This window comes from Python bivittatus, unplaced genomic scaffold (assembly GCF_059951505.1).
Source record: "Python bivittatus isolate LINGU-HERP-01145 unplaced genomic scaffold, Pbiv_v1 ctg000340_np1212, whole genome shotgun sequence".
NCBI classification, from domain to species: domain Eukaryota; kingdom Metazoa; phylum Chordata; class Lepidosauria; order Squamata; family Pythonidae; genus Python; species Python bivittatus.
This window is the reverse complement of record NW_028277056.1, coordinates 4,299,631-4,327,314: the sequence shown is the minus strand read 5'-3', so window position 1 is coordinate 4,327,314 and position 27,684 is coordinate 4,299,631. Positions and strand designations below refer to the sequence as shown.

The following is a 27,684-nucleotide window of genomic DNA, read 5'->3' as shown; positions in this document are numbered from 1 at the left end:
TCATTTGCAGAACGCAAGAGACATCCGTCCCCAGTGGTGGCCATGTCATGCCACCAACCCCCCAAAAGACCTGGATGAACAGCCTTTGAGGAGCAGCAAATGAGACCCCACAACCTTCCACCCAACATGGACCCAGTGATCAGGAGGCCACGCAAGTGTTTCTGGGCAGAGCAGGCTGAAGAGAGCAGACCTGAGCCTGCAAGACCCAGAAAAATAAAAGAAGGGATCAAGCCAGGAAAGGTCAAAGCAAGGTTAAAGTAGAAGAAGACAGGAATGGAAAAATGGAGACCTTAGAATAACAGTCTGCAGAACGATAGAGTAGTACTACAACACTTGATGTTAGCCAGAAGGCCGAGAAATGATAGGAATCACAGACAGGACAGAACCGAAAATAAGTTACGATAGGAATACAGAAAATAGGGAAGCGGAGTTAGAAAATAGGAACTAGAAAACAAGAGTTAAAAAAGGAAGAGAAGTGAAATTCTTGTGTTGCAAAAAAATCCTTTATTTTTTGAATCAAAGTCCCATCTGCAAGAGAAGCGTGGCTCTCCCTGCCTCTGACTGGGGCCATTTCACGAGTCAAACTCACAGCCATCAACTTTGGGCAGAAAACACGGGACGTTTCTGGGCACGCGCTTTCTCAGAGCGGAAGGACCAGAATCTACAAAGGCAGAGCAGAATTCCAGGCTGCCAGATCCATTTGGCAAGAAAAGGCTTCCCAGGAGGAGAAGGGCATCCTGAAGATTAACTATTCCTACTGCAAAATTTCCCACCAGCCCCAGGGAAGGAAAACCCCCTTTAAGGAGCACTTAGGGGTTCACCAGAATAATTGAGCCTCAGGAAGCTCTGATGTGGGGTTTCTCTGCAAACTGAGAAGGGCCAGGATTACAGAGCACAGCTCTCGTTTCAAGGAAATTGTTTTGGAGACTTTGAGACTTAAATTCAACCATCGTCACCAAGAGATAAGCCACGTCTGGGCTTAGTTCACTGTATTTTATAACTGGACAGAAGCTGCAAAAGATGTGCAGAAGCCTCAGATAAAAGGATGTCCTTTGGTAGGAGCCAACCACAAGTCACAATTCAGCTTTTTTTTATAAGGGTGACAACAAGTCCCAGGGCAGAAGTTCAAAACCTAGGCAATTCATTCAGCCCAATGGATAGGTTCACCACATTGAGCAAGAATGGAATTTGGTTGGTTCTGGACCAGCCCATGAAATAAAATTGGATTCGCAAACCACAATTTATGAATTAGCATGTTTCATGAACCCAGCCAGTTGTGGTTCATTCCATAAACCATGGTAGAACCAAGCATGAGTTTACACATTCTGGTGAACCAGTCCTAATCTTGCAATCCTCATGCACCTTCTGGAGAACATAGCTTTAGGGGAAGAAGCCAGCTTTAAGCCATCATTGGGCCACAGCTGAAAATTGCAGTTAACTGGAACAGAGGATTTCTTTTCCTATGTAAACTTATCAGAAGTAACAACTAAGTCCCAGCTAAGCCACCACCCAGCATTAGACGTCAATCAATACACTGAGTATGGATTTTCAGCCCATAAGCCACTCCAAATATTCATTATATAAGCAATGGGCTGTAAAGAGCCCCCGAACATTGGGATGTAAGGTGAAAAAGCTGTTGCAGCTCTCACCATACAACCTTATTTTTGCAGATCGCCACCAAGGGCTAATCCTGCCTGACACCATTTTGCATGACCTCAAGAAAAGCCCAGACAAATTCCTGCTCAACCAGTTTGGAAGTAAAGGCAAAGATCAGGGGTAGGAGACAAACAGAGAAGCTCCAACCAGCAATCAGACACTATCTGAGCAAGATGTTTATAGACTAAGATGCTGGACGTGAAAGCATTAGAGCTTTGAGGAAGCCAGGAGAAAGCTTGCTGGTGGACTCATGGAGCTTGGCTGGCTTCACAAAAGGGTTGGACCAATGCATGGAAGTCCTGGGGATCCGTGGCTCTTAGCCTGGATGTCATGGGACCACCTCTGAAGGCCATCTGCTGGGAGACGGGTGGGCTTCCTTGGGCAGTTGGTGGCCCACTGGGAGGACAGGCTGCTGGACAAGTTGGGCTTGAGTTTTGATGCATCAGCAGTTTCATAAATGCCTCCATGAAACAACTCATAGCTGCTTTTCAAAACGTACTATGTCTTTTGATCATTTAATTGCTGGTGGAGATGAAACCTCTCTGTGGGACTTTTAATTGGGCAGAAACATTCCTCCTAAAAACTACATTTGTAATGAAAATTGGAGATGGATGCAAGCTTGAATTCAACTTGAAGGATATTGCCACAGATTTCACATCTTAGAAGGCTCAAAATGGTTAGGTGTAATTTGATACATTGTTATAAAATGATTAAATGAATATATATTTAAATTATTTATATCAGTTTAGAATGTTAATTTTTAGAGGGGGTTTATTGGTGCATTTGCTTTATGTTCTTATTTGCTTGTCTGCTGTGGTATTATGAAGTTATAATTAATTAATTTGGACGTGTCTTTCACTTTTTAATCGGTGACTGTACACTGTTTTCCTTGCATTTCTTTTGTAAAATGGCAAAATAAGTAGTAAGTTGCTTGACTCCCCAGGACGGAAAATGCAGGATAAGCAAGTAAAGGCAGGGTCAGTGAGGGCAAAGAAAGGAAAAGGCACCACAAAGAAAGCCATCTGAGTCAGGACGGAACAGGGATTAAGATGTGGGGCTGAACTGATCCAAATTCAGCCCCTTTTGCTGGGATGGCTTTGGACCACTCACTCTTAGCCCCACCTACTTCTCAGGGTTGTCGTTGTTGGGATAAAATCAGGAGAGACTTACCCTAAGCCACCTTCGAGGTGCAAGATAAATGAATAAATAATTCTAAAACTGAAAGGCCAGAGGGTTTGCAAAGGAGCACCCCAACCTAAAGGACAGGAAAATCACTCCATCACATCGCCTTTTTAAGCTCTGCTTCAAGTTCACCTCTCTTACAAACAAGGTGAGCAAAACTAGGCCCAAACGTTCAAGAAAAGCCGAGTCCACTAACAGCTGCATTTCGAGTTGCACGTTAGCCCGTGATGCATCGTTACACTTGTCTGGGAATTTGCAAACTACGGATCCCACTAAAACCCCAAAGCTCTTTAACACCTAAGTCAGTGTTGTCCAAACTTGGCCACTTTAAGGTGAGTGGACTTCAACTCCCAGAATTGGGATGCTGGCTGGGGAATTCTGGGAGTTGAAGTCCACTCATCTTAAAGTGGCCAAGTTTGGACAACACTGATTTTAGTGAAATGGGCTCTCTCTTCTGTTGCTGATGCACATCCCACCAACTCACTCGGATTGGAAAGTAGTCACGGAAGTATCTCCAGATGGCCCAGTTCCTAATCCACTGCGATCTTCTTCCGGCTTTGGAAAAATAAAGAGAGAAAAAGGGTTGGCAGAGGATCTGGACGAGGGACGCGCAGCCGAACGTCACGCCGATGAAGCTTATTTGCAGTTATTACAGAAACAGAATAACGAGCATCGACGCGGGCACCGGCGAAAAAGCCAATAAGGGAAGGGCCGAAGGTTTTAAAATACGTGGGTAGGAAGATCGGCTTTAAGCACTTCCCTAAATGGAAATGTCCTTTGGGGCTTCTCTTCACTTTTGGGGGGACTTTTGACACCGTTCCGATTTGGCGGTCGTTCATTAGGTTTTTCGGATTTCTTTGTCTTTGATGCTGTACGCTGTCCAGTGAGGTTTGGGAACGGGGCAGGCTGTAAGTCAGTGTTGTCCAAACTTGGCCCCTTTAAGATGAGTGGACTTCAACTCCCAGAATTCCCCAGTCCCATGCTGGCTGGGGAATTCTGGGAGTTGAAGTCCACCCATCTTAAAGGGGCCAAGTTTGGACAACACTGCTATAAGTACTGTAAGATGAAGATGATGATGATGATGAAGTAAAGTGGTGCTTAAAACATATCCTTATACCCAGGTCTTCGGCCTAATTTCAACAACAACAACAGCAATAATAATAATAGTCTTGCGGACTCACGCCACATCCCCACGCACCCTCCCGGACCCGCACGGCATCTCTCGCACACTGCCACACACCCCTGTGCATCCTCCCCGACCCACACAGTGCCTCTTGCACACCCCCACACACCCTCCCCAACCCACGCCTTTTGTGACCTCCTCACACCCCCTCCCCAACCCGTGCTGTGCCTCTCCCACACCCCCTCGCGCCCTACGCCACCCGGCAGTACCCACTTACCCACCAGCCAGCCTGGCACTTGCAACTGCTGGCTTCCCCACTGACTTTGGTTGTGGGAAGCCAGCCAGAAGTTGCCTCACCTAACGACCGTGGGATTTGGTTAATGACGGCAACCAGGACTGCAGGGAATGCCTTCGCTAAGGGATGCGGGCATGCTTTATGACTGCATGGCTTAGCGACGGAAATTCCAGACCTAATTGCCGTCGTAAGTCGAGGACTACCTCTAGCTCAATCCTTTAACACAGTGTTTCTCAATCTTGGCTACCTGAAGGTGTGTGGATTTCAACTTGTTGGAGTTGAAGTCCACACATCTTCCAGCGGCCAAGGTTGAAAAACACTGCTTTAACATATGATTCAACCTAGCCATACAGAGCAATGTTTCTCAACCTTGGCCACTGGAAGATGGGTGGACTTCAACTCCCAGAATTCCCCAGCCAGCCATGCTGGCTGGGGAATTCTGGGAGTTGAAGTCCACCCATCTTCCAGTGGTCAAGGTTGAGAAACACTGGTTTAGATTGTTTGCATTCTGTTGTAAACCACTTCAAGGTGTTGTGGTTTGCTTGGAGTGGGAAGTGCTAAAGAACTCTTTTAAAGAAGGAAAAAAGGCATTATAGCTTAAAACAGTTTTTAAAATCTGCAAAACCACCCACCTTACCTTTCCTAGGAGTGTCCCAGTCAAAGGCGTACCACGCCAAGTACAGGACTGCTATAAGCCAACAGTCTGTGCAGAGTATATATACAAGGATAATGGTGCAAATAATACCTGGAAGACGAGAGGGAAAGAGAAGAAGAGAGAATTAACCCAAGTTGTGAAGCATTCCGGATTTCAACGATTTCCCACAGGAAAACTGGATTTTCTGACTTCAGGTTTCAGCGGCTGAGAGTTCTCTGCGCAGCTTCTGCCCCCAAACCATCCTCCAAAGCGATCTGCAGCTCCCCAAGCAAATATTTTCCACAAACCCAAAGCTGCTTTTTTTCCCCCTGAAGAAAAAATTGCAGACAACGCCTTTTCCGTAAGCGGAAAAAAGCTTACCAAAAGCTTATCAAGGAAAAGGAGAGAAGACATTCCCAGAGCAAGGAAATGAATTACGCCTCCTTTGAATGCAGATCAAGTGTTGGTGAACTTCATGGATGCGTATCTTAACAAGGACATGTTCAGTAAGTGGTTTACCATTGCCTTCTGCCGGTCTAGCCTATGACCTGGGATCTCCTGGTGGTCTCCTCTCCAGTACTAAACAGCTCCACCCCTATTTTTTCAGACAGGTTCCAAGCTTCCCGTCCCAGTAAAAACCCAGAAGAACCTGGATGGACTATCCTGCTGTCTAATACCGTTGATTTTGCTCAACCCAGCCTGCATTTTGGCTCCAAGAGAGATAGATCCAAAATGAAATATGAAAAGGAATAAATTCCAAGTTGACGACTCGGTTGAAGTCAGCAGCGCCATTGCAAGATTACTTTCCCGAGCACCACCTACCTGGAAGCCACGTAGTGCAATATAGTGGTTTTAAAGCTGAATCTGGAGAACGGGCACCCGATTCCGTCCCCATCAGCCACAGAGTTCACGCTCAGATCAGCCTACCTTACAGGGTCGCGGGATAAAATGGAGGAAGTCCTCTGTCATAAGGTGCCTGAAGGTCTGAGTGGTAAGGCGGGTCGATTTATTCATGTATTTATTTGACAGACTTCTATTCTGCCTTTCGTACAGGAGCAAAAGACGGTGTACGCCGTGTTCCCTCCTCCCCTTTTTTCCCCTGAACAACGACCCTGTGAGGTAGGTTGGACTGAAAGAGAGGGACTGGCCCAAATCACCCAGGGAGATTCCATGGCTGAAGTTGGACATAAACAGTGTTTCTCAAACTTGGCGAGTTTAAGACGGGTGGACTTCAACTCCCAGAATTCCCCAGCCAGCATGGCTGGCTGGGGAATTCTGGGAGTTGAAGTCCACCCATCTTAAACTCGCCAAGTTTGAGAAACACTGGACTACAACCTGGGTCTCCCCAGTGCCAATTCAACACCTGATCCACCATAAGTAACACTAAGCAAAAAAATTATGCATAAGCTCCCGAGTGCATGCTGGGAAGATATGCGCACAGAGCAACTTCTGCCCCATCGCCTCTCCCCTAGGGACGCACTAGGGAAAAACCGGGGGACTTTTTTCTCTACAGAGCCTGGCCCTGATTTTTGAATTTGATCTTTCCTTACCTACGCAGTTAAAAGCATCTTTTTTTCCAATCCCCTCATCCTACAGATGCCCCCATTTCAGCTCGAACCCAAGGACTTCATGAAGCGCTCAGGACTTCTCACTCTGTTCTATTTTTAATTGTAATCTATCTACATTTATTAGTGAAGAATAACAAACTAATGAAAGAATACATCAGTGACAATTGTTATTTAAAAATGCAAACGTTACAGGGATTAAAATAAACTAAATTGAAGAAGGGGAAGAAACAAAGGAAAAGGGGGGGGAAGATCCATACGATATTAATATAAAATAATTCAATCCTTAAATGTATCATTAAATCTTGATTCCCACAGGAAAATATCCTTCCACCTTCTCATTTTTACAATATAAAGACCTTTCCGAAATTGATTGAAAGAGTGCAGATTTCTTTCCATCTATGTTTTGAGTTGTCGGTTTTTAATTGTCGTGGTTCCCACTCACCGTGGCCATTTCTATTCTAGTTTGAATCTTATTCATGTCTATGGTTCTTTTTAACCCTTGTAAGCCAGTAACCCAAAGGCACATCCCAGGAGGCCGCCATCAAAGTCAAAATTATAAATAAACCAACGAATTAATTAATTTTCTCTGCTGAACCCTGCCCTAAAGGATAATAAAAGTGCCACGCACAGCCGACAGCAAGGGGAGCGATAAGAAAGCTCCCGTTTGCACACCAGCACATCCGTATCATGCGCCACCCGCCTGGTGGAAAAGTAGATGTTCAGTGCCTGAAGCTAAAAAGCTACCTGGGCTGCAAAGGGGAGGAATTTCCCTAAAATTCCTCTGCAATTGATGTGCACTTTATACCCTGAAGGGGAAAAACCAGCCCTTGCAGCAATGAACGTGTTTACTTGCCCAGAGAATCTGAGGCTGCAAGGTGGGGCTCAATGAAGACTGGGCAGAGCCAGGAATGCCAGCTTTCTCAAAGAGGGCTTCTTATGCCCCTGTGGCCAATGCCACCGTGGCTGATGCCCTGCTGGGGCAAGACGAAGTCATAACAGTGAAGTTGGATCAACTCATCTCACAGCCCTTTCATTAGGACAGTGCTTCTCAACCTTGGCAGAAATTAACTGAAGCTGGCATTCAGTTTGACATATCTGTAGATTTTAGGAATGTAGGGATTTTATCTATTGTCTAGCCATTTGTATTTAATCATTTTTAGTACTATGCATAGGTTTCCATAATAGTATACCTCTTCCATAGATTTATACAGGGGTATTTATTGTTGAACAAGAGGACGACCAGAAGCAGGGTGGAGGGACAATACAGTCATACTCCACTGCTAAAGGTAGCAAGGAATTTTTCTGCGGTCAGATTTCCGCCAGGCAATCTGGGGGCACCCCTTGGAGCTTCAAATGTGCCTCCTTCTCCTTCAACAGCAGCCAAATGACCAACAGATCCAACAGAGGATCCCAAACTTTTGCTTAGCACAACAGTGAAATACTTTGGGGAACGTCCCAGCCAGAACCCACCCAGTTTCCAGTTAACATGGCCCCCACCAGACCCCACTTCCCCTGAATGAGTTCTATCAAACCCCAATTGCATCTTGGCACAGAATTCTATTTTTCAATTTAAATGGGCATCCTCTCTCTCTTTGGCCAGCACTGATGGTACTCCAAGCTGCTCCTTTGGGCCATCTCATGTTGCAATAATATCGCCTAGCAGCAATGCATTCTATTTTTTGAGAAGTGACCCAGTATTTATTTAACAATCCCCCCTGCCAAGACTTCGGCTGCCCAAGTGCAGAGAAGCTGGCACGTATTCTGAGTCATCTTCCCACCCCAAGGACAGGGCCACTTAAGCTGGCCAAAGGAAGGGGCGAAACTCACAAATACACCTGCCGCCCCCAAGCAGTGTTAGTCTTCAACTCCCAGAATTCCCCAGGCAGAGGCCGTGCTGGCTGGGAATCCTGGGAATCACAGCCCAGGACCTTTGCAAGGCATCTTGTGTAAAAAACAAAGAAAGGAAGGTGGCTCACCATTAAGCAATCTTTTGGGATGTGAACCAGGAATGGAGGGGCAGGCAGTTCTTGCCATAGCAGTCTAACCCCCACACCTTTCTCACAGACCATACAGATACAGGTGCAGTTCACAAACCAGGTTAACAAACCACAATTGGGGTGTTCACCTACTACGATCTGCCCAAAGAAAGACATCATATGATGGGTTAACACTGGTGGTCCGGCTCACACCACCACAGGCAGAGCCAAGGACAAGGTCCCCACAAATGATCCAACTTCACTTCAGCCCAGGAAGATCTGTGGGAGAGCCCAAAGACATCATCATGAAAATGACACTTGATCCTTTGAAACTGAGGCAAAAACTGAGATGTTGTTACCCCTGGGGAGAAAAACACCGGACATGAAGCCAGTTTTTCACAAACATGTTTGGATGTCTGTGGAAAACTCATGTGTTCCAGGTAGGGTGGAGCCCTGCCTCCTCCATTCCCCACAAAATGGCCTTGAGAAGTCACGGTCACACTCACAGGTTGGATCACGGTGTAAATAAAACTTGGGCCAGGTGTCCAAGTCCTTTGGCTCAGGGTGGGCACCCACCCCCTTTCTGCCCTGGAAATCATGGATAATTATCCAGGGTTAATGCAAAGGCTGAACAACCAGGAAAAAGATCTCCTGGGATCTGAATTTAAGGAAGAAAGGAGTTAGAACTTGACATTTCCCATTTCAATCAACCAAATATCCATCCCCATCTTGGCTGTTCTTCTGCCTCTTGGACGCCCTTAGCTTCATTTTCCAGGTCATCTTCTGTCCACCTTAAGGCCTCAAAAAGGTACAGTGCATTATTAGTTTCCCAACTGAAGGCAGTGGCAAGGGGTCCAAGTGTGATAGTTACGGGCAAAAGAAGAAAGGGGAAGGGTGGGGAATATGTCCTTTCTAGCAATTCAGAAAGCCCAGTTCTGTCTGGCCAGAGTTTCCTGGTCATAAGGCGACCTACAGTTTGAAGGAGAGGAATTTGTGGACTTGCCGGTCTACAGTCCCAACCAACCTGGCTGATACTAACAGATTTGGAGGAGTTGTAGCCTAATATCAGGAGAGCTTTTGTTCCTCAGCTGCTGCATCTGAAGCAAGAACATGGAGAATCTTGAAGACACAGTCCATCTAAACCAAGATCCTATCAATGCTCTATTTGATCATGGGGATAAGCTCAGTGAGATGACAGTGGACAAGGCTGGGTTTGTACATCACATTCAACCATATTACTGAAATAATTGATTTTCTGTATTCAGACAAGACATTGAACCATAAGGTAACCAACAACAGAGGCTTATGCAATGTGCTAAGCTGCAAAAAAAGCTGAAGCATACTTAATCTTGAGGAAGCTGCCAGATCTTAGACTATGATCTAGTTAAGTGCATTGTCTGAACACAGCCCATATTTCAACTAGGCTACCAAGACCAAAGTGTTTGGGCTCTCTCTTGAAGGCACCTTTGGTGATCAATGCATCCATATCTTCAAACAACACCACACCTAAAGTTTCAGTGTTTGAGACAAGAAGACTTCCTTACCCATAGCAAGGAATGAGATCACCCATTGTAGCACTGAAATGATCTGCAGTTGCTTCTCAATTTTCGACTTGGACAGCCAAGAGAGATCCTGAAGAGTTGAAAGGATGCTGGAACCCGTCCCTGAAAGGAGAAAGGAAGAGAAGTCAGTCTATTGAGTCATTTCCAAAGGCTTCCTCAACCAATCCCTTCCAGATGCATTTGACCCTCCACATTCCCAAGTGACTGCCAGTGTGGTCAGTTTGCCCTGATATCAGATTCACCTCCAATCTTTGAGGCTCAAGTCAAGAACATTTGGCCCAAAGCAACGTTTACTCTGGAGCAAATATTCCAGCTTCACATTGGAAAAACAGGCTGCAATGCACCTCTTGTTTCAGCTGTGCACCCTTGTGAATGAACACGATGGCCATTGAGGAGTTCTTGGTGTTCTCTGAACTGGGTTGTTTTCTTGTAGACGTTTCGTTACCCAACTAAGTAACATCTTCAGTGCTACAAGGGAGTGGGGTTTGCTCTCTGTTTATATACAGTGGCATGCCCTCTCAATGTTGGTGGGGGAGTTGTTTTTTCCTTGGTAGTTCCTAGATTAGGCTGTTGTTTACTGCTTGCTTGTTTGTCTGGTGTTAATCCTGGTGTTAATCCCTGCTTATCTGGGTGTTGATTGCTGGCGAGGAGGTGTTCTGTAAGATGTTACCTAGTCGGGTAATGAAACGTCTTCACATTTGGTGCCACGCTCAGATGTAAATGGGAAAAGGCTCAAGGTGAGCTAAGTCTAAGGCAGTGTTTCTCAGCCTTAGCAACTTGAAGATGTGTGGACTTCAACTCCCAGAATTCCCCAGCTGGGGAATTCTGGGAGTTGAAGTCCACACATCTTCAAGTTGCCAAGGTTGAGAAACACTGGTCTAAGGAAACAGCCTAGAAGCATGTACAGAATGGAGGAAGTTGACCACAGAAGATCCAACAAAGTATTTACACTATTTCCTTAGAGGAAGAGAAGGTCACTCTGTCCTCTGAACTTGCTTACAAATGGACTGTGATAGGAAAGGGCTGTTTGCAAGTTTTTTCTCCTCCACAATCTGATAGTTATACATTGACCAATCCCCAAAGTCACTGGAAATGTCAAACAAACTGAAAGCCAGATCTTGCTTTTGGTTGAGCACTTAAGTATTTTGGAATGATTAGGGCTTGTAACAGGGAAGTGGGAGTCTGTGGGACAGAGAACAAGAGGCCAAAAAGGTCTGTCTGTGTTTGCAGCAAGCAACATTTCTTCTTGGCAAGGCATCTTTGAACCAGCAACACCACATCTCTTTTCCTCAGAATCAGTAAATTCTAGGGGTGCACTAGTGATTTTTTTTTCCTTGAAGCAAGTGACTGAAAGGATCTCGCTTTCTCAGGACTATCTGCTTTTTAGTATTCAGACATATGCAACAGCCGGGTTCCTACAACACACTTAACTTGGTTACTGGATGAATCCACTTTCTGGTTGGCACACCACGTTGAACCATAAATGAACCAAAGAGTTTGGATTTGGACAAGCTAAGCTCAACAAGCAAACCAACGAGATGAACATGGGCTAAGCTTTGCATGTAGAGCAAATGCAGCTGGTAGGTCTTTAAATGACCTGGTTTAAACATGTTGTATGGATACAGCCAATTCATTCAAATCTACAACTCATTCATTCTAGTCCTGAGTCAACCAGAACCTTGGGGAATTACCCCTCTGTCCTTCCCCAACAACACAAGATTTTGTAATCTTAAAGCAAGGGAAAGCTGGAGATGGCCTGTCCCTGACATTGAAAGAATGCATCTGTACTTCAGAGTTTGCCATTTTGGAGAATATACATATAATTGTTGGGTTCTCAGTGTTCTGCTTGAAAACTAACACTTATTGGCGGTATATTTTGGGCTTGAAAATCATAGGTTACCTAGCTGGTAATGAAACATCTGCAGTTAGAGAAACTCAGAGAACATCAAGAAGCCAACACGTTATTTTCTGGCCAATCTATAAAACGTACTCCCTATTGATCAGTCCAAATCATTACAGGGCAAAGGTCTGAGGTTCCGACCGTTGCAAAGGGATCTGGGTTCGAATTTCCTGACCTAGGAGCAATCACCACTCCCTCGCAGCCCAACATTCCTTGTCACATTGGTGTCATACCTGCGCATCGCCAAATGTCTAGGAAGAAAAGTGGAATACCAATTTACAAAATCCAATCCATCATCCATCAGAACACAGCAAGAAACATTTCAAAGCTAAGGGATTTTTTATTTTTTTCATCTCTGCCCCCGTGCAATTGCACTGCACCAGCAGCCTCAACCTAAGCGGCTTTGCATTCCATACAAAAGCAACGGGGTTGCACTTTGAAGTAAAACTCAAGGGTTAGACCAGTGTTTCTCAACCTCGGCACCTTTAAGACATGTGGACTTCAACTCCCAGAATTCCCCAGCCAGCAATGCTGGCTGGGGAATTCTGGGAGTTGAAGTCCACATGTCTTAAAGGTGCCGAGGTTGAGAAACACTGGGTTAGACCCTGGGAATGCAACTAAAAAAGGCTTCCATTCAACTAGCAAAGCATCCGCCCAGAGACATTACCATGCCCTTATTCCGCAAACCAAGCAAAGTCTCCATTTCGTACGTTTTCTCTTTTAATTTATTTTGCACATTAAAATAACCAAATAGCAGTTTACAAGCTACACACTTGCATTGTAGGAGAGCTGGGTTAGTCTAGGGCGGCAAATCAGAAGAAGCCTGTTAGCACTAATATATCCCCAACCAACGTTATTAAAAGCCACAGGCTTTTGTGAGTTGCAGCGCTTAAAAAAGAGCGGATGGTGTGATTGTGGTCCCCATCTTGACTTTTTTGACCCCCCTGGAGACCTCAGTGAACTGGCAACCTTGTTTTTCACTGAGGCCTTCCGGGAGGTTGCAGCTGTTGTGCCCTGTTATGTTGTGATGGTGCCCAAGTGAGCAACATAGCTAACCCAGAACATTTTGGGGCATGGTTAAGGAATTGGGGGTGCTTGTCTCAGGCAGCTCTTTCGCCACCAAAATTAAAGGGGCAAAAAATTAGGAGGGTATTCTTTAGCCTCCCAGGCTATGGTCCTGGGTGGGGGGTGATATTTTCAGACCCTTCTTTCTCTGTTTCCGGGGCTAAAGGAGGAATTTTCAGGGTAGAATGGATGCCTTCAAATGTGAACATTTAAAGGTATCCATCCAGCCCCATTTATTTATTTAGTTGACTTGGATGTCGCCTGACTCCAGCTGACTCTGTTAAAAAATAATGCATCAAATCAAACAATAACAGCAACAGCAATGCCCCCCCCCCCAAAAAAAACAAATCTCCTTAAACCCTTGTGGGCTCCAAGGGAGGTTTCTGCAGGCATTCCTGGGTCAGATCAACACCAAGAAGGCACATTTTGGTCCTAGGTTCTCTGGCCAAAAGCAGCCTTGCAGCTTTGGGGCGGGGGGGGGGGGGACAATCCCACCTACCTGGCAAGTGGTTCATGTGCCTGGGGAAAAAACTCAGGAAAAGCCCCCGGCTGGCTGTCTGCACAGAAAAGCCAACCGAAGGCATCAAAACCAGCTCAGATGCCACCAGTAAAACCCCAAAGCTGAGAGAGAAAAACAATGAATGTCATTTCCTCTTGGCAGCCAGAAGTCTATTTGTTCTTGCGACTATTTACAAGCGTTGTTGCACAAGCATTTTCACGGTGCACATTTCTGCACTCCTCGTCCTTTCCATTTCAAGCCTGTTTTTTCCCTTAGTAGCCTTTTGGTTAGTTCCAAGGGGAAAAACACACACACACACACACAAAAGTAGGTCCTCTCCCGTTTCAAGATCTCAGATTCCCACCTGCAACTGTATGCAACTTAACCTTCCCACATTTCAGGCCAGTGTGCAGGGAACAGGAGAAAGAGAGGTTGCTACGGGCAATGACTTTCTCAGCTGAGAAATGTCACCTTGGTGACCCATCAAGCAATGCTCAGTTGAAGCAACTGATGCATAGCAAGCCATGATCACAGTTTACCAACATTACATCCTGCCCCAAACACCCACTGTACAAAACAACTCCAAGCCTACTACATTTCAGTCATTTCAGTTCCTGGGAGAAGGCCTATATCTTGCCTGATTTTCAGCCACCTTTTTAGCATTAATTTTGGAGACCAGCAGGGTCCTTTAAGAAAAGCTGGCAAAAATTCATGGGCTGGCCCTGCCATTAAATTGTGGACAAATTGCCCGCTCTGCACAGTCCTTTTCACCCAGTTTGGTCAACGGAGAAACGCCATCTCCAATAGGCAAGAAACATAGAACGTAAGGATCAGAAGGGATCACAGAGATCAACTAGTCCAACTCCTTCCTGGTGCAGAAATCTACTTCTATAGCTAAATCAGTTGTAATGCTGGCTGAGTTCAGATGTAGCACCACACCATGGTTCAGAGCTACAGGGGCAGGGATCCTAAGGCCCTCCAGAAGATGCTGAACTACAACTCCCAGCATTCCCCCCCATTCACCATGTTGGCTGAGGTTGCTGGGATTGAAGTTTTCCAAAACCTCTGGAGGAGCTCAGTTTCCCCAACACCCCAAGTCATCAACTGTCAGTGGTCCAACCTTCAAGGGTCAACAAGCATAACTAGGATTGCTCAAAGCCTGCCTTAATGCTGAAAGAAAAGAAGAAAATGTGCTCATTCACAAAATGTCAAACTACAGCAGTGTTTCTCAACCTTGGCGACTTGAAGATGGGTGGGCTTCAACTCCCAGAATTCCCCAGAAACACGAACTACAGAATTAACTTGATGAGGTTCGTCCCTATCACCCACTCCACCCCTACAGGATGCTGACAACCAATTCCCTGCTTATCTTTTTTTTTCCTGAGAAAATAAGCAAAACCCACCTAACTTTTTCTAAGAACATCAACAAGCACATGCTTAAGATGAGGACCAACCTGGAGGCAGGCGTTTTGCTTCACGGCGTGAAAGAGTCATTTGCAATTTTGTTTAAAAATTAAAACAACCTTGACGAAGTTTAAAAACTAGGGTGCCCAAGGAGGAATCTGCTGAAACACCTGGAGCTCACAGGTACCGTGTTAGAGATCCTGAGATGACCATGCCAACAGCTCATGGTTTGAGCTGAACCCAGAATAGAGAGAGACCCTGGCTTGGTTGCAATCTCTGGTTTCAGCCATTGCCATAGCATCACCATTGGCCCTGGCGTTCGTTCACAACCGGCCCGATTTGCTGCCCCATATCTCAGCTCCGTGAAGAAAAAGCAGCCACGTTGTCCAAAGATTATTTTTGAAATTGCCTGTTTCCAAGCCAACATGCCTCAGCTGTTTATTCATGCAGATCCAGAATGCTCAGCTGATTAAACCCCGCACTGCCGACGAAAGAGGAAGAAGGAGAATTCCACAGCTTTCTTCCAACAGGGATAAAATGAGAAAGAGAAATAAAAACTGGAGTCCCACGTCACTGAATTGTTTCGCAAGCTGCTGGGGACCTACAATCCCAAGAGATGCCCTAAGTGATCTTTCTCCTCCCCAACGAAACGCACACGGCAGCCTTCTGAACCCGATGCCCTCCAGGGATGTTGGGACAACAACTCCCAGGATCCCCAGCCAGTTGGGACTTTGAGATGGAGGAAGATTGGCAGAGGGGAATGGCAACGCGTCCCTTGTTTAAATCGAGAAGGCAAGACCTTTGAGGTCATGAGTGCTCTTGGACAACACGCGCAACCTGATTGCAGAATTAACTCATGTTTGGACCTGGCATAAACCAGTTAAGCAGGCTTGGTCCTCCCAACCGCCAAGTCATAACAAACTGGCCAGGATTGAAATCAGATAAGATTACATGGTAAGCAAAAGCGGCTACTAGGTCTTTGAAGTGGTTAAGCACATTGTAGGCATATCACCACCCCAAGCTTTAAGCCAGTGTTGTCGAAACTTGGCCACTTTAAGATGAGTGGACTTCAACTCCCAGAATTCCCCAGCCAGCATCCCAATTCTGGGAGTTGAAGTCCACTCATCTTAAAGTGGCCAAGTTTCGACAACACTGCTTTAAGCCCTTTGCAGTAGACCAGGTCAGGAAACCTTCTCAGAAACTGTAAGGAAATGGAGATTATGTGCCTAGGGACCCGAAAAGTCATAACGCGGCCCTCCACGGACAGCTAATTTGTGGCATGACTCCTGTCAAAGGTGGTGGGCCATAAGAACATAATATAAGCAGCGCCCTGTTGGATGAGACCCCTGGCCCATCTCGCCCAGCGGTCTGTTCTCCCAACGGCCAACCAACCACCTTGCCGAGATTGAATCTGCTCACCTGCTGAAGACCAGCTCAAAGCCCCCTCCCCCAGGAAGGCTGTAGGATGCGGGCAAGATGAGGCACACCTCTGTAGCCGACCCCTCTTGCTCAAATACCCCCTCCCCACAAAAAATGTGCTCCACCAGAAAGCTAACACTACCTCTCTTGAGACTGGCTATCATAAAAGTAGTTTCATTCTTCCTGGGGAGCTGATTTCGTGGTCTGGTCTACCTTCTGGGACTGGCGTGAACTTGCTTATGGAATTATAACAAGGTTGGGGTGCACCTATTTCTGGGGAGGGGGTGTTTGGTCATATCCTTGCATGGAGGGGGGGCTTGGAGCAGGCGTTCTGCAAGGGAGCAGATTGTCAGGAACTCCAAGAGACAATGCAAATTCAGTTCAGCTATGTTTATTAGCTACAACCTCTAGCAAGAATCTTCCCAGACTGAAACCCCAGCTCCCAAGTAATGCCAGCCACAACATTGTGACTTCCTCAGGGAGGTGCCAGTCTCATCCTCTTGTAGCTCCCACGCTCCTCCGGCGAACTAAGAAAATGTTTATCTCCCTGAGCCTGGCCTTCATCATTCCATCCCATCACACAGATTCAGTCTTGGCGAGGTGATGCTAAGTCAGCCCATGGTTGTGCTGTTTAGGGTCTGAAGGTAACAACCAGCACTTTGAGCTAGACCTGGAAGCTGACTTGACAACCGACACAGCACCATTAATACAGGTGTCATTCCACACTGGTGGCATTGCCCCGCCAATAGTCTTGCCGCTGCATTTTCTACCAAATGCAACCAGGACATAATTGCTGTTTCCTTACGGTTAGCAAGAAGGCACATTTTGCTTTCCTTTTCACACCCATGCCGTATTTAACGCTGCCCATATAAACTCCAGTAAGCTATCTTTATTCTACTCCACCTGGTTCTCGGGCAAGCATCCAAGGAGCTGGTGAAATCTGATCTCCGCTGGGGCTGCCCAGTGTGTGTTTATCATGAAAAACTCTTTGGTGGCACAAAGCCACAAAGATAAGAGAGTGGACTCTCTCCGTGCAACTTGGAAGAAAAATCAAACAATACCTAATAGAGGACAATGTAGTCTGATGAGGATTTGCTCATGCTCCAAAAAACCTCTGTCCTTCGACTGAAGTCTGCAGTGTTTGTAACTGGAGCTTTGCAGACAGAGCTTCAAAAAATGGTTTCCCTCGCCCGGAACGCTTGTTATGAAGCTAACCCTTTTTCTGGGTTCACACAACTTACTGAACCATAAACCAGTGTTGTCCAAACTTGGCCACTTTAAGATGAGTGGACTTCAACTCCCAGAATTCCCCAGCCAGCAAAGCTGGCTGGGGAATTCTGGGAGTTGAAGTCCACTCATCTTAAAGTGGCCAAGTTTGGACAACACTGCCATAAACTAAGAAAACGGTCTGAGCTGGCACAACACACTAAACCACAAAGAAACTAACTCATGTTTAAAAAAGAACTTGAGATTAGCTAGCAGGTTGTGCAAATGCAGTAACTAGGTTTGTTCCTGATTGGCAAAGCGGCTCATAGTTAGCAGGATTTAATGGGAGTAGGAGTTGGACAGTGGCTATGCTTGGTTACTTTATGCTTCAATGAAAATGGGTCAATTCAAGAACTAGGGGACCCCTGTGGTCTGAATGCAGCATTCTTTAATGATCCTTAACACATTAACTATGGCTTCAGTGGTACAGAAAGCCTTCCCTGAAAGTAAGTGTACAGCCAACAAATATTGTCGGGCTCTTTGTCAGCTACCTAAAACTGAAAGTGAGTGTTTGCAAGCACAATTCTCACCAATTTCTTTAGCAAAACGTACTAAAATGAAAAGGAAGGAATCACAGGTAGTCCTTGACTTACCACAATTGGGACCGGAACCTCCGTCACTAAGCGATGTGGTCATTAAGTGAGTCACGTCCAATTTTACAGCCCTTTTTGCTGCAGTCATTAAATAAATCCGGCTTCCCCCATTGACTTTGCTTGTTGGAAGCCCCCTGGGAAGGTTGCAAATGGCCATCATGTGACCCCAGGACACTGCAAAAGTCATAAATACATGCCAGCTGCCACGCACCTGAATTTTGATCACATGACTGCAGGGACACTGCAATGGTCATAAGTGTGAGGACTGGTCGTAAGTCACTTTTTAGTGCCATCGTAACTTTGAACAATTGTTAAATAAATGGTCATAAGTTGAGGACTACCTGTAGTTCAGTTACTGGACTAATACTTTAATTTCCTGTTTAGAACTAACATATTCCTGGGTATGTTATGACAGAGACTTTCCAATTCTTCATCCAACAGCCTTCTTATAATCTGGCGAGGAGGCAGGTCTCTTTGCTGATGATGATAAAGTTGCAGCTGGCTATTTACATGCCGGTCTCCAAAACCTTTTTCAATCTGGGAACCACTTCCTAGAAATACGCATGTAAGACTGGCGTATTGCACAGCTGACCTAAGATTATTAATGGAGTGACCCTCCATCTTTTTCTAGTCATTCTTCAGTTTCTCCTTCCTTCAAATCAAATCAAATGAAATCAAGTCTTTATTACGGTCAGAGACCAGCATAACGTCTCCCTTAAAGTCAAGGCAGGGAGACAGAGAGGAAGAAAAAGGCGGGCAGGCAGAGACATGTGCAAATTTAAAGAGGCAGCAGCTAGATGTGCCTGAACGCATCTGTATAGGTCACCAAGGGTTGAGCTTGACTCAACAGGCAGTTTATATTTTATCTTTTGAATTAATTCATGTACATTAATACATGACAACTAACAAAATACAAATTGATCTGGTTAAAGGAGAGGGAGTAGATTTATTTTCTGTGGCCCCGGAGGGCAGGATCAGAACCAAGACTATGAGGAAGGAAATTCAGACCAAATGTCAGGAAGAGCTTCCTGACTGTATGTGTGAGCCGTTAACCAGTGGAACAGACTGCCACATGAAATGGTGAGTTCTCCATCATGAAGGCTTTCCTCCATTCACTGAGGCTACACTGAGTAGCGGGAGTTGGGCTAAGTGGCCTTTAAAGTCCCTTCCAACTCTAGGGTTCTAACTTTTCCCCATTTGGCCACATGAAGAATCACCGTCCAATGCCAGTTCTCGGAGATTGCATGTCGCTCAAACTTCACCCCACATAGACAAGGGGTAGGATCCAAACCCAAGCCTGCATCCAGAGCCATGAACCAAAAGGGGGCAGCGATTCGGAGCCCATACATCTGGGTGAGAAAAAGATAGCTGCCTCTCCAGCCAAAACCAGAGGTTGCATTTTTACATTTAGCTCAGAGGTGACCATTAATCTTGGCAATCAAGTCACCCTGTCTTGAAAAAAGCTGACGAGGTTTCAGCTGCTCTCAGGCGTTTCTCCTGGAGCTCCAGGGAACGAAGATCGTATCTTTAGCAAGCGCTATTAAGGTGAGCTTGTTCTGCAAGTTTTTTTCCAGGTGGAATGAACCGTTAACAACAGGCCGCTGTCTCTGTGTGCATTTCAGGCAAATTGACTAGGACCCTTGGCTTCCAGCAGGTGGCCAAGAAAACATCTGCACAGTTTATGTTCCTACGTAAGAGAGCCCATCGCATGCCAGGTTTTAAAGTTTTAATGTTTTCAGAAATTGCTATCATTTACCCACACGCCTCTGCCCCAAACAGCTTCCAAGCTACGCCAATTTATTTATTTATCCATTCAGTTTATATCCTATCATTTCCTCAAGATGATGCACATAACAGTCCTGCTTTTTATTGTTTTCCCCAGCACAACAACCCTTGGAGGTAGGATGGATTGAAGTGAGAGAGAAGGGGTCCAAAGTCAGTGGGGAGTTATCCCCAATGGCAGCCCAACACCTTAACCCAGTGTTTTTCAACCTTGGCAACTTGAAGGTGTGTGGACTTCAGCTCCCAGAACTCCCCATGCTGCCTGGGGGATTCTGGGAGCTGAAGTCCACCAGTACTGGCTAGGGGATTCTGGGAGTTGAAATCTACACATCTTAAAGTTGCTAAGGTTGAGAAACACTGATCTAGGCCATAATAGCAGGATCTTGAAAGCCTGTGTTTTCCCTTCCTTCCCACTCATCCCAAAGCGAGTCAAGGCAGGGCAATCTTGAGTTTCTTCCTCACACTTTCCCGTTTTCCCAGGCTAAGCTCAAGTTTTACTAATGATTGCCAAACACCTTCTCCAAGGTCATCTCTATGCTCCTCCACACCAGGTTACAGAGATGTTCTTCCAGCTCTTGCTGAGTCATTAAGCCTCCTAGATAATGTTCCCTCTCCAAAAGATCTTATCTGACGTCTGTCCTTCAAGGTAGTCCAGACCAGGACATCAAAACCAAGAAAAAGGAATACTACCGTTGTCTAGGCCACGGCTCTTGGTCCTGGCCCTCAAGGTTATTCTCACGGCCCGTTACACCTGATCTCACCTGCCTGTTTTACCTAACCATACATCAACTTGCCAGGATTCAGGCCAACTCCAGCAGCAGCAGATATGCCCAAGGACTGGACAACTGCAGAGGAGGACTACAGCAGAAAAACCAGGCTGATAACAGACAGTACTCTAAACGAGAACGCAAGTGCAATGGGGCCCTGACAGACAGACCTAAAATAATCCTACGATTATTGGAATTAGGCCAATACAACTGGGGAAATCTGCAACTTTAAGAATCAGGTTAGCTTTACTGAACACCAGGAAACCGGTAGCATCTTTTCAGACTATCATTAAATTCTATTCAAAGGTAAAAGCTTTGGTGAAGCCGCAGTTCACAAAAAAAACTATTCCTTTTAATAAAACCTGAAAGGAGGCTATCAAACTCCCTCTGATTTTTCGCTACATAGACTAACCCGCCTAACACGAACACGTAATTAAGCCTGCCTCTCCATTAAAAGAGAGAAATTCTAAAAGAGTTGCAAAAATTTATCAGAGAAAGCTCTCCATAACTAGATTTGAACATATAAAATGCAAGGATAAAAGAACAGCATGCAAACATGTACATTTCCAATAGTTTTTGTTGCTGTTTTCACAGATATTTGAAGCAGGGCTAGTACAGAAGAAATTGCTTTTTTTTAAAAAGTCTGTTTTCTCAGACTTCACCCCAAACATATTTTTCTTCTGGCAACAGCAGCATTTCAATTCATGTCGACTCATATCCAAGGCACTGGCATGAATGAGGCTAGGAAAATCATCTTTTCTGAGTGTTTTCTAAAACCTGACTGTGTTTTTAATCCCTAGAAAAAGGCCAGTTGATCAGTTTAGTTTCCTCCAGAATCAGTTCGACAGAACAGACAGCCCCACTAAAGACCCAATTGTCACCCTGCTGAATTTCTGCCAAATGGACCACTTCAAGAGTGGGTTTTGAAAAGACGATATTTGCAGATATTTTCCTGTCTTTTTCACTATTGATTGCAGGGTTTCTCAACCTTGGCAACGTTAAGACGGGTGGACTTCAACTCCCAGAATTCCCCAGCCAGCATATGCTGGCTGGGGAATTCTGGGAGTTGAAGTCCACCCGTCTTAACGTTGCCAAGGTTGAGAAACCCTGATTGGTTGGGTCTGTGCATCAATAGTAAGCCCTGAGTTGATCATCCCCCAAAGCTACCACATTAAGCAAGCACTGAGTTTCTTTGTTGGGTTATCCCATGTTACAAACACCCAGCAATCCTGTGGTTTCCTAACCCAGATCTAGCAGTCCTAACCCAGAACACCATTTATCTCGCTGGATCAGATCCACCAGCAAGCAGTCCACGACCGCACAGTGGCTAAGCAGATGTTTGCAGAGGTCCATAAGTCAGCTGCCCCAGAACATGCAATCTACGTCCTGCCCAAACTATGAACCTCTGCTATACCAAAACACACCTGTCAGGCACTCCTATTCAAGCGCTTGATTCTTTTTTTGGGGGGGGGGAGATAGTCTTCCTGTCATCTGATGGGATTTAGTGGGGAAATTATCTCCCCAGGTTAGTTAACGTAACCAAGAATCTTGTATGAATGGCTGACTGGGGGACTCTGCAGAAGAGCGTCGCTACAAAGAGGGATTCACCCACCACAGTTGCACACTCAAAGGTCCTGCGGATCAGACCCTTCTCCCCTGCCGAGAACCACGGTGCGCCAGCTTGTGGGTTTTGGCAAGTGGATCTTCGCCCCGGCCTTGCTGGCACTGCCCAAATACCTGGGCAATTGGAGAGGGAGTCAAACAGGATTTGGAGAGTCTAAAGTTCACCTCTCCCCGGGTTTATCTATAAGCCTCCATTTACTAACACCTTGTTGATTTCATCATAGCTTCCAGATATTTCATACAGAACTCCAGAACAACCAACTGGGTTTAAAAAGATAATGAAGACCAAACTGGCTGAATCAGAAGACCGGACCTCTGCTCTCCTAGGAAAAAATAACCTTCTAGGGATTCCTAGCAGAAACAGCATCTGTAATCAGAGGTAGACTGCGTGAGCGCATGGAAGCTCCACTACTCCACAACCCTGCATCCTGCAGGGAGTACCATTCCCAGAATTGCCACCCAGCACGACCTGACCTGTTTTTAAAATTGTTACAACCCAAGGAAAAAATACTTTATGTTGATTGGGGGGATTGTTCCGGCCATCCCCAGGTATACCTCCCCCAGGCTGAGTTCACAGAACACCCTTTGCTAAGGTCCAGATTGAACCCATTTTCTAAGTTCAAGATTTTCTAAGTCCCGAAAAACTAACCAACATTCAAAACTAACCATGCTTGGTATTTAGGGTGGGCACCCTGGAGTCCTGTGTAAGCAAGTGGAGAGAATCCAGCCCCTGCGTAAGTCTAGCTCCTAAAGCAGTGTTTCTCAACCTTGGCGGCTTGAAGATGCGTGGACTTCAACTCCCAGAATTCCCCAGCCAGCTGAAGTTGAAGCGTGGAGTTGAAGTCCACGCATCTTCAAGCTGCCAAGGTTGAGAAACACTGTCCTGAACCAATAAACACCAACCTAACACCAGCCAGAAAGGGCAGAAAACTAACCTCTAGCTAGGATAAGATGGGGCAGGCAAACGCATGGAAACTGAAGCCCCAAGAGCCCCCCAAAGGATCATCATCCTCCCACCCCAGTTCTGCTCAACCCAAAATCACCGGAAAAGCAAATCGGCTCTCCAAAGCAGCGTTTTACTGCAGCACATTTACTCAGCTCTTGTTCTCCAATTTCTGGTATCCTTTTTTGTTAAATCATTTCTAAAGAAAATGCCACCAGGGAACCGACATTCACCCCTCCTACATTTCCTCCCCGGGTCACCCGCGTTTAACCTTTCGCCCTCTGCCCGAGTTGCCAACGCGTGCAAGCAAAATAAGGGGGGTCCCCCAAACCATCATCCTCATTCTTCATCGTCCTCACCTCGAGTCGTCCAAAAGAACAGCCCACTCCCACCCCAGGGCTTCAGGTCCTGGCCAAGGATGCCCTCCAGAGGAAGGCAGAGCGAGACCGTGTGGATTGCTCCCACGAGGGTCTTCGCTTGCACACTCAGAGGGGTCGCTTCAAGTGTGTAAATTTGGGGGGACGATCCTTCGGCTCCCGTGACAGCCTTTACGGGCGCCGATTTCTCCAGCAGCCACCAGGCGGAGAAGGGGCTGCGCGCCCAGCACAGATCCGCGCCCCCCGCCGCCCACCCCTCCGCCGCCGGCGCCTACCTCGCAGGACGCCCGCGTAGGCAGCGATTAGCGTCTTCATGGCTTCAAAGCTGCGCCCTCCAGCTGCGACCCATGCCGGGCGGACTCGGCCAAAGGGGGCGCGGGACTGCGGCCGCTCCGATCTCCTCCTCTCCGCCGGGGCGAGGGTCGACCGTCTCCGCGAGCCCAGCGCCCGCCGCGCCTCCTTTATAGCACCTGGAGGGGCGGAGCAGGGCCGGCGGAGGGGCCCGGCGCGGCGGGGCGGGGCGGAGTCGTGGCCGCGGCGGCGGTTGCGGCCGCGCGTGGCGCGCGGGGATTGTGATGCCACCGCCGCCGGGGCTCGACCGCGGAACGAGGGAGGGGGCGCTGCGCCGGGGGGGGCGAGGGCCTGCCGGGGGGAGAGGGGCCTCCAGCCCGCCGTCCCGGGCCGGGGCTGCCGAAGCCAGGCTGCGTGGACGGTCCACCCGGCGCGGGTCGGCGCTGCGAGCTGAACCAGGGCTGAGGTTGGATCCGGAGCGGGGGCCGGCGGGGCGAGCGTCCCGGCTCGGCTGGAAGCGGTGCGGGGAACACCTGGGCGGAGAGCCGCTGAGCCGCGAGCCGCGCTGTCGGATGCACGAGCGGGGAAGTGCTGAAAAGCCTTCAATGAGGCATCTTGAATGGTCTTTTTGGGCACAGATCAGTGTGATTCCGTCTCCTTGAGCGCAGCTAAACGCTCTTATGCTGCCTGTAAAATTACGCAGGCCCTTATTATCCGCCGACGAACCCACCACCCGCGGTAATATCTGATCTTGTTTTGTGTTGACTTTATTTTTACTTTGAATGTGTCTTTGTTGCCATTCTGGCCAGTGACGGTAATAAAAATATGCATTCCCCTACGATGGAGGTCTGGGTTGGGAAGAGGAGGGACGTTGCAGAAACGGCACAATGGACCGGTTTGGGCAGGGATCAGAGAAGAGGTCTTTTTAATAAAGACCGGAAACTTCTTAGGGGTTTTTTTTGCTGAAAACGGGAAAAAGTAAGCTGGTGATTTATGGATTTGCTGATGGAAAAGGGTTGAATAGGGGAAGAAGGGAAGTAGGATGTAACCTTAAAGAGGGAAGAGAAAAAAGAAGTTTGTGCTGCTGTAAAGAAAATCAGAAATGGCTTCTTTATATATCTTTTCTTTTTCTTTAGATTTCTTTCTCCTTTTTGGTTTTACTTGCCCTATTTTTCAGACTTTTCTTATCTTTTTTCTTTCTACTTTATATTATTTTGTGCTTATCTTTCATTTCTGTGTAAATCTTTAATAAAAATTATAATTAAAAAAAAGGGAGAGAGCCTGTGCACTTCTGATTGGGGGGGGTATATCTGGGAATCTTAGAAGGCTGGCGGGGGCAGGACACCACAGTTGTTTAGGACTGTTCCACAGCCTAAGGCACAAGCTAAGATTGACAAACCAAGATGGCTGGGTTGGGTGCACACAACATACAGAGCCCACAGACCTGGCCTGGCTGGCAATGGCCTCCTTCTCTGCAACATCCCAGGAACCATTATTTGCTATCTTGGAGATGTGGTTCCTTAGCTTTCCGGAGGTGAAAACAGCCCTCGATGTGAGTGCTGGAAGCCTGATTTTCCAGGAACTGACTCAGACCCCCTTCCAACCCCTGCCAGCACCACAATGACCGGTGGCAAATTACACAGTTTAACCATGCGGGGTGTGAAAAAGCCCTGGAACCATAATATGGTTTGCTTCTCCATGACATGTTTTCCCCATGGATGGCAACACAGAAAATAGCTCTCGTACCACATTTTGATCTAAGTCAGTGTTTCTCAACCTTGGCGACTTGAAGATGGGTGGACTTCAACTCCCAGAATGGGGAATTCTGGGAGTTGAAGTCCACCCATCTTCAAGTCACCAAGGTTGAGAAACACTGATCTAAGTGCATACTAAATAAAAATACTAATCCTTCATGGAACCACCAGCTAACCAACCATTGGTGCCCCAAGTGAGAGGCAAGGAGTAATGGCACAGTGATGCAAATCAGAAAAGGCGGGGCTTGCATGATGATGTCACAATGCGCTTTCATCCTTTGGCATCATCATGACTATGAATGGAGCTCTCTAACACCTCTCTGCTTAATGCAGTTTCTCAGACTAGGGAGGGTGACCCCTGGAAGGGGTCATCTACACCTTATGGGGGGGGGGGGAAATCTTTTTTTTTTTTAATGAGCATGCAAACTGGGGGGGGGGGGCACTGTTAAAATTTGTTCCAGGCTTTCCTTCACATCAACTGTGCAGATGCAAAGTTAGAGACTCCCTGTGATGTCTAGATGAAAAGTTGGATTATTAAAAGCAGTGGATATATTTCTTGCCCAGTCTCAAACCTAGTGAAATCAGGCGTTTTACTGGGGGAGAGGGGCAGTCAGACAAGCACATTTATCATTTTAGGGGGTTGTGGTACCAGAGTTCGAGAATCCTGGCTTAGTGGATTTAGCCAACTGGATTCCGGAAGGACAGAGAGGTTCCAACTCCATGACCCAGAACCTCAGCATTGTTGAAAAGTAGTTGTCACCTTCATCATATTGTCATATAATAATAATGATGATGATGATGATGATGATGATGATGATGATGATGATGATGATAACCGTCTGGATAGTGGACATTGCAAGACCTGGAGACAGCAGAAGAGAAGAGAAAGAACTGGAGAAAATCACAAAATACAAATAGAAGTAGAGCGACTATGGCAAAAGAAAGCAAAGAGTACCAATAGCTATAGGCGCCTTGAGTGCCATTCCAACACATCTGGAGCACCGCTGTTGACACAATCACTGTCAGTCTGTTGCAAAAGGCAGCTTGACTTGGAACAGCTTCCATCCTGTGACGATGCCTTGAACACCATCAAACAACCACATCTGCCTATCCCAGGTCCTTGGGAAGGACCCAACAAGTGGATAAAAACGCCAAATCCAGTCTAAACATCTGGCTGACTCTGTAACTAACCATAATACTGTCTGGAGGGTGAGTCATGGCAACTGGACTTCTTGTCTTTTGGTCTGAAATGTTTTGTTGCTTGTCCAAGCAGCTTCTTCAGTCTGTTGGACTATATGGACAAGCAGCGAAATGTTTCAGACCAAAAGAAAGTAAGTCCAGTTGCCATGACTCAGCCTCCACACAATTCCACTTGGATGACTGAGAATCTTCGTCAACATATAACCATAATACTATATAATATAATAATTGAAGTACACCATCATCCCTCTTTATGTGGTTCTTTTCCCTGTATTAAACTGATTGCTGAGTGTTGGGGGTTCACACAATACAGGGAAACCATACCCTAACCAAACAGGTTGAGTTCACCCAAGTCGTCAAGCCTCAGAAGAAAAAAAACAAGCAAAAGTTAATACAATACCAACCAACCTTAGCATGTTCCACAAAGGCAGTTGCTAAGATTTTTACTAACCTGGCTCAAAACTTTAAAAGGCAGGTTTATCTGCCCCCCGAAGCTTATGATGTTCAGATAGTTCCACTCACGCTGGATGGGACTTCATGTCTCAGAAATATAAGAGGACTTTGCATGTCCGGCTGCATGCTTTTCAATCCTCACCTTAAATCTGAGATTCTCCTTTAATCACTGTGCAATGATGCACCTTTGAGAACACTTTGTATGTTTCAAGGGGGGTTCTTTTTAGCTAGATTGGAAACTCAAAAGACCATCCCTGAAGAGACAATGGCAAACTGGCATTTCTACAATCCAGCTCTGGAAATTACACATATTCAGGGACTGGGACTCAAGCTGCTTTTAGGAACATCTTTA

General features: G+C 46.4%; 1 protein-coding gene across 1 annotated transcript in view; it reads right to left on the bottom strand.

Moving 5' to 3' along the window:
• The window catches only part of DGAT2 (diacylglycerol O-acyltransferase 2), a 41,041-nt gene extending 16,953 nt beyond the window's left edge, over positions 1 to 24,088 (bottom strand). Inside the window, exons 1-4 of the mRNA XM_088140456.1 lie at positions 23,910 to 24,088; positions 9,979 to 10,098; positions 4,894 to 5,001; positions 3,323 to 3,393 (exon numbers count right to left, since the gene is read on the bottom strand). Of these exons, the coding sequence (XP_087996582.1) occupies positions 3,323 to 3,393; positions 4,894 to 5,001; positions 9,979 to 10,098; positions 23,910 to 23,949 (339 nt within the window). The 5' untranslated portion in view covers positions 23,950 to 24,088. The remainder of the gene's footprint in view (positions 1 to 3,322; positions 3,394 to 4,893; positions 5,002 to 9,978; positions 10,099 to 23,909) is intronic.
• Positions 24,089 to 27,684: the final 3,596 nt, after the last annotated feature.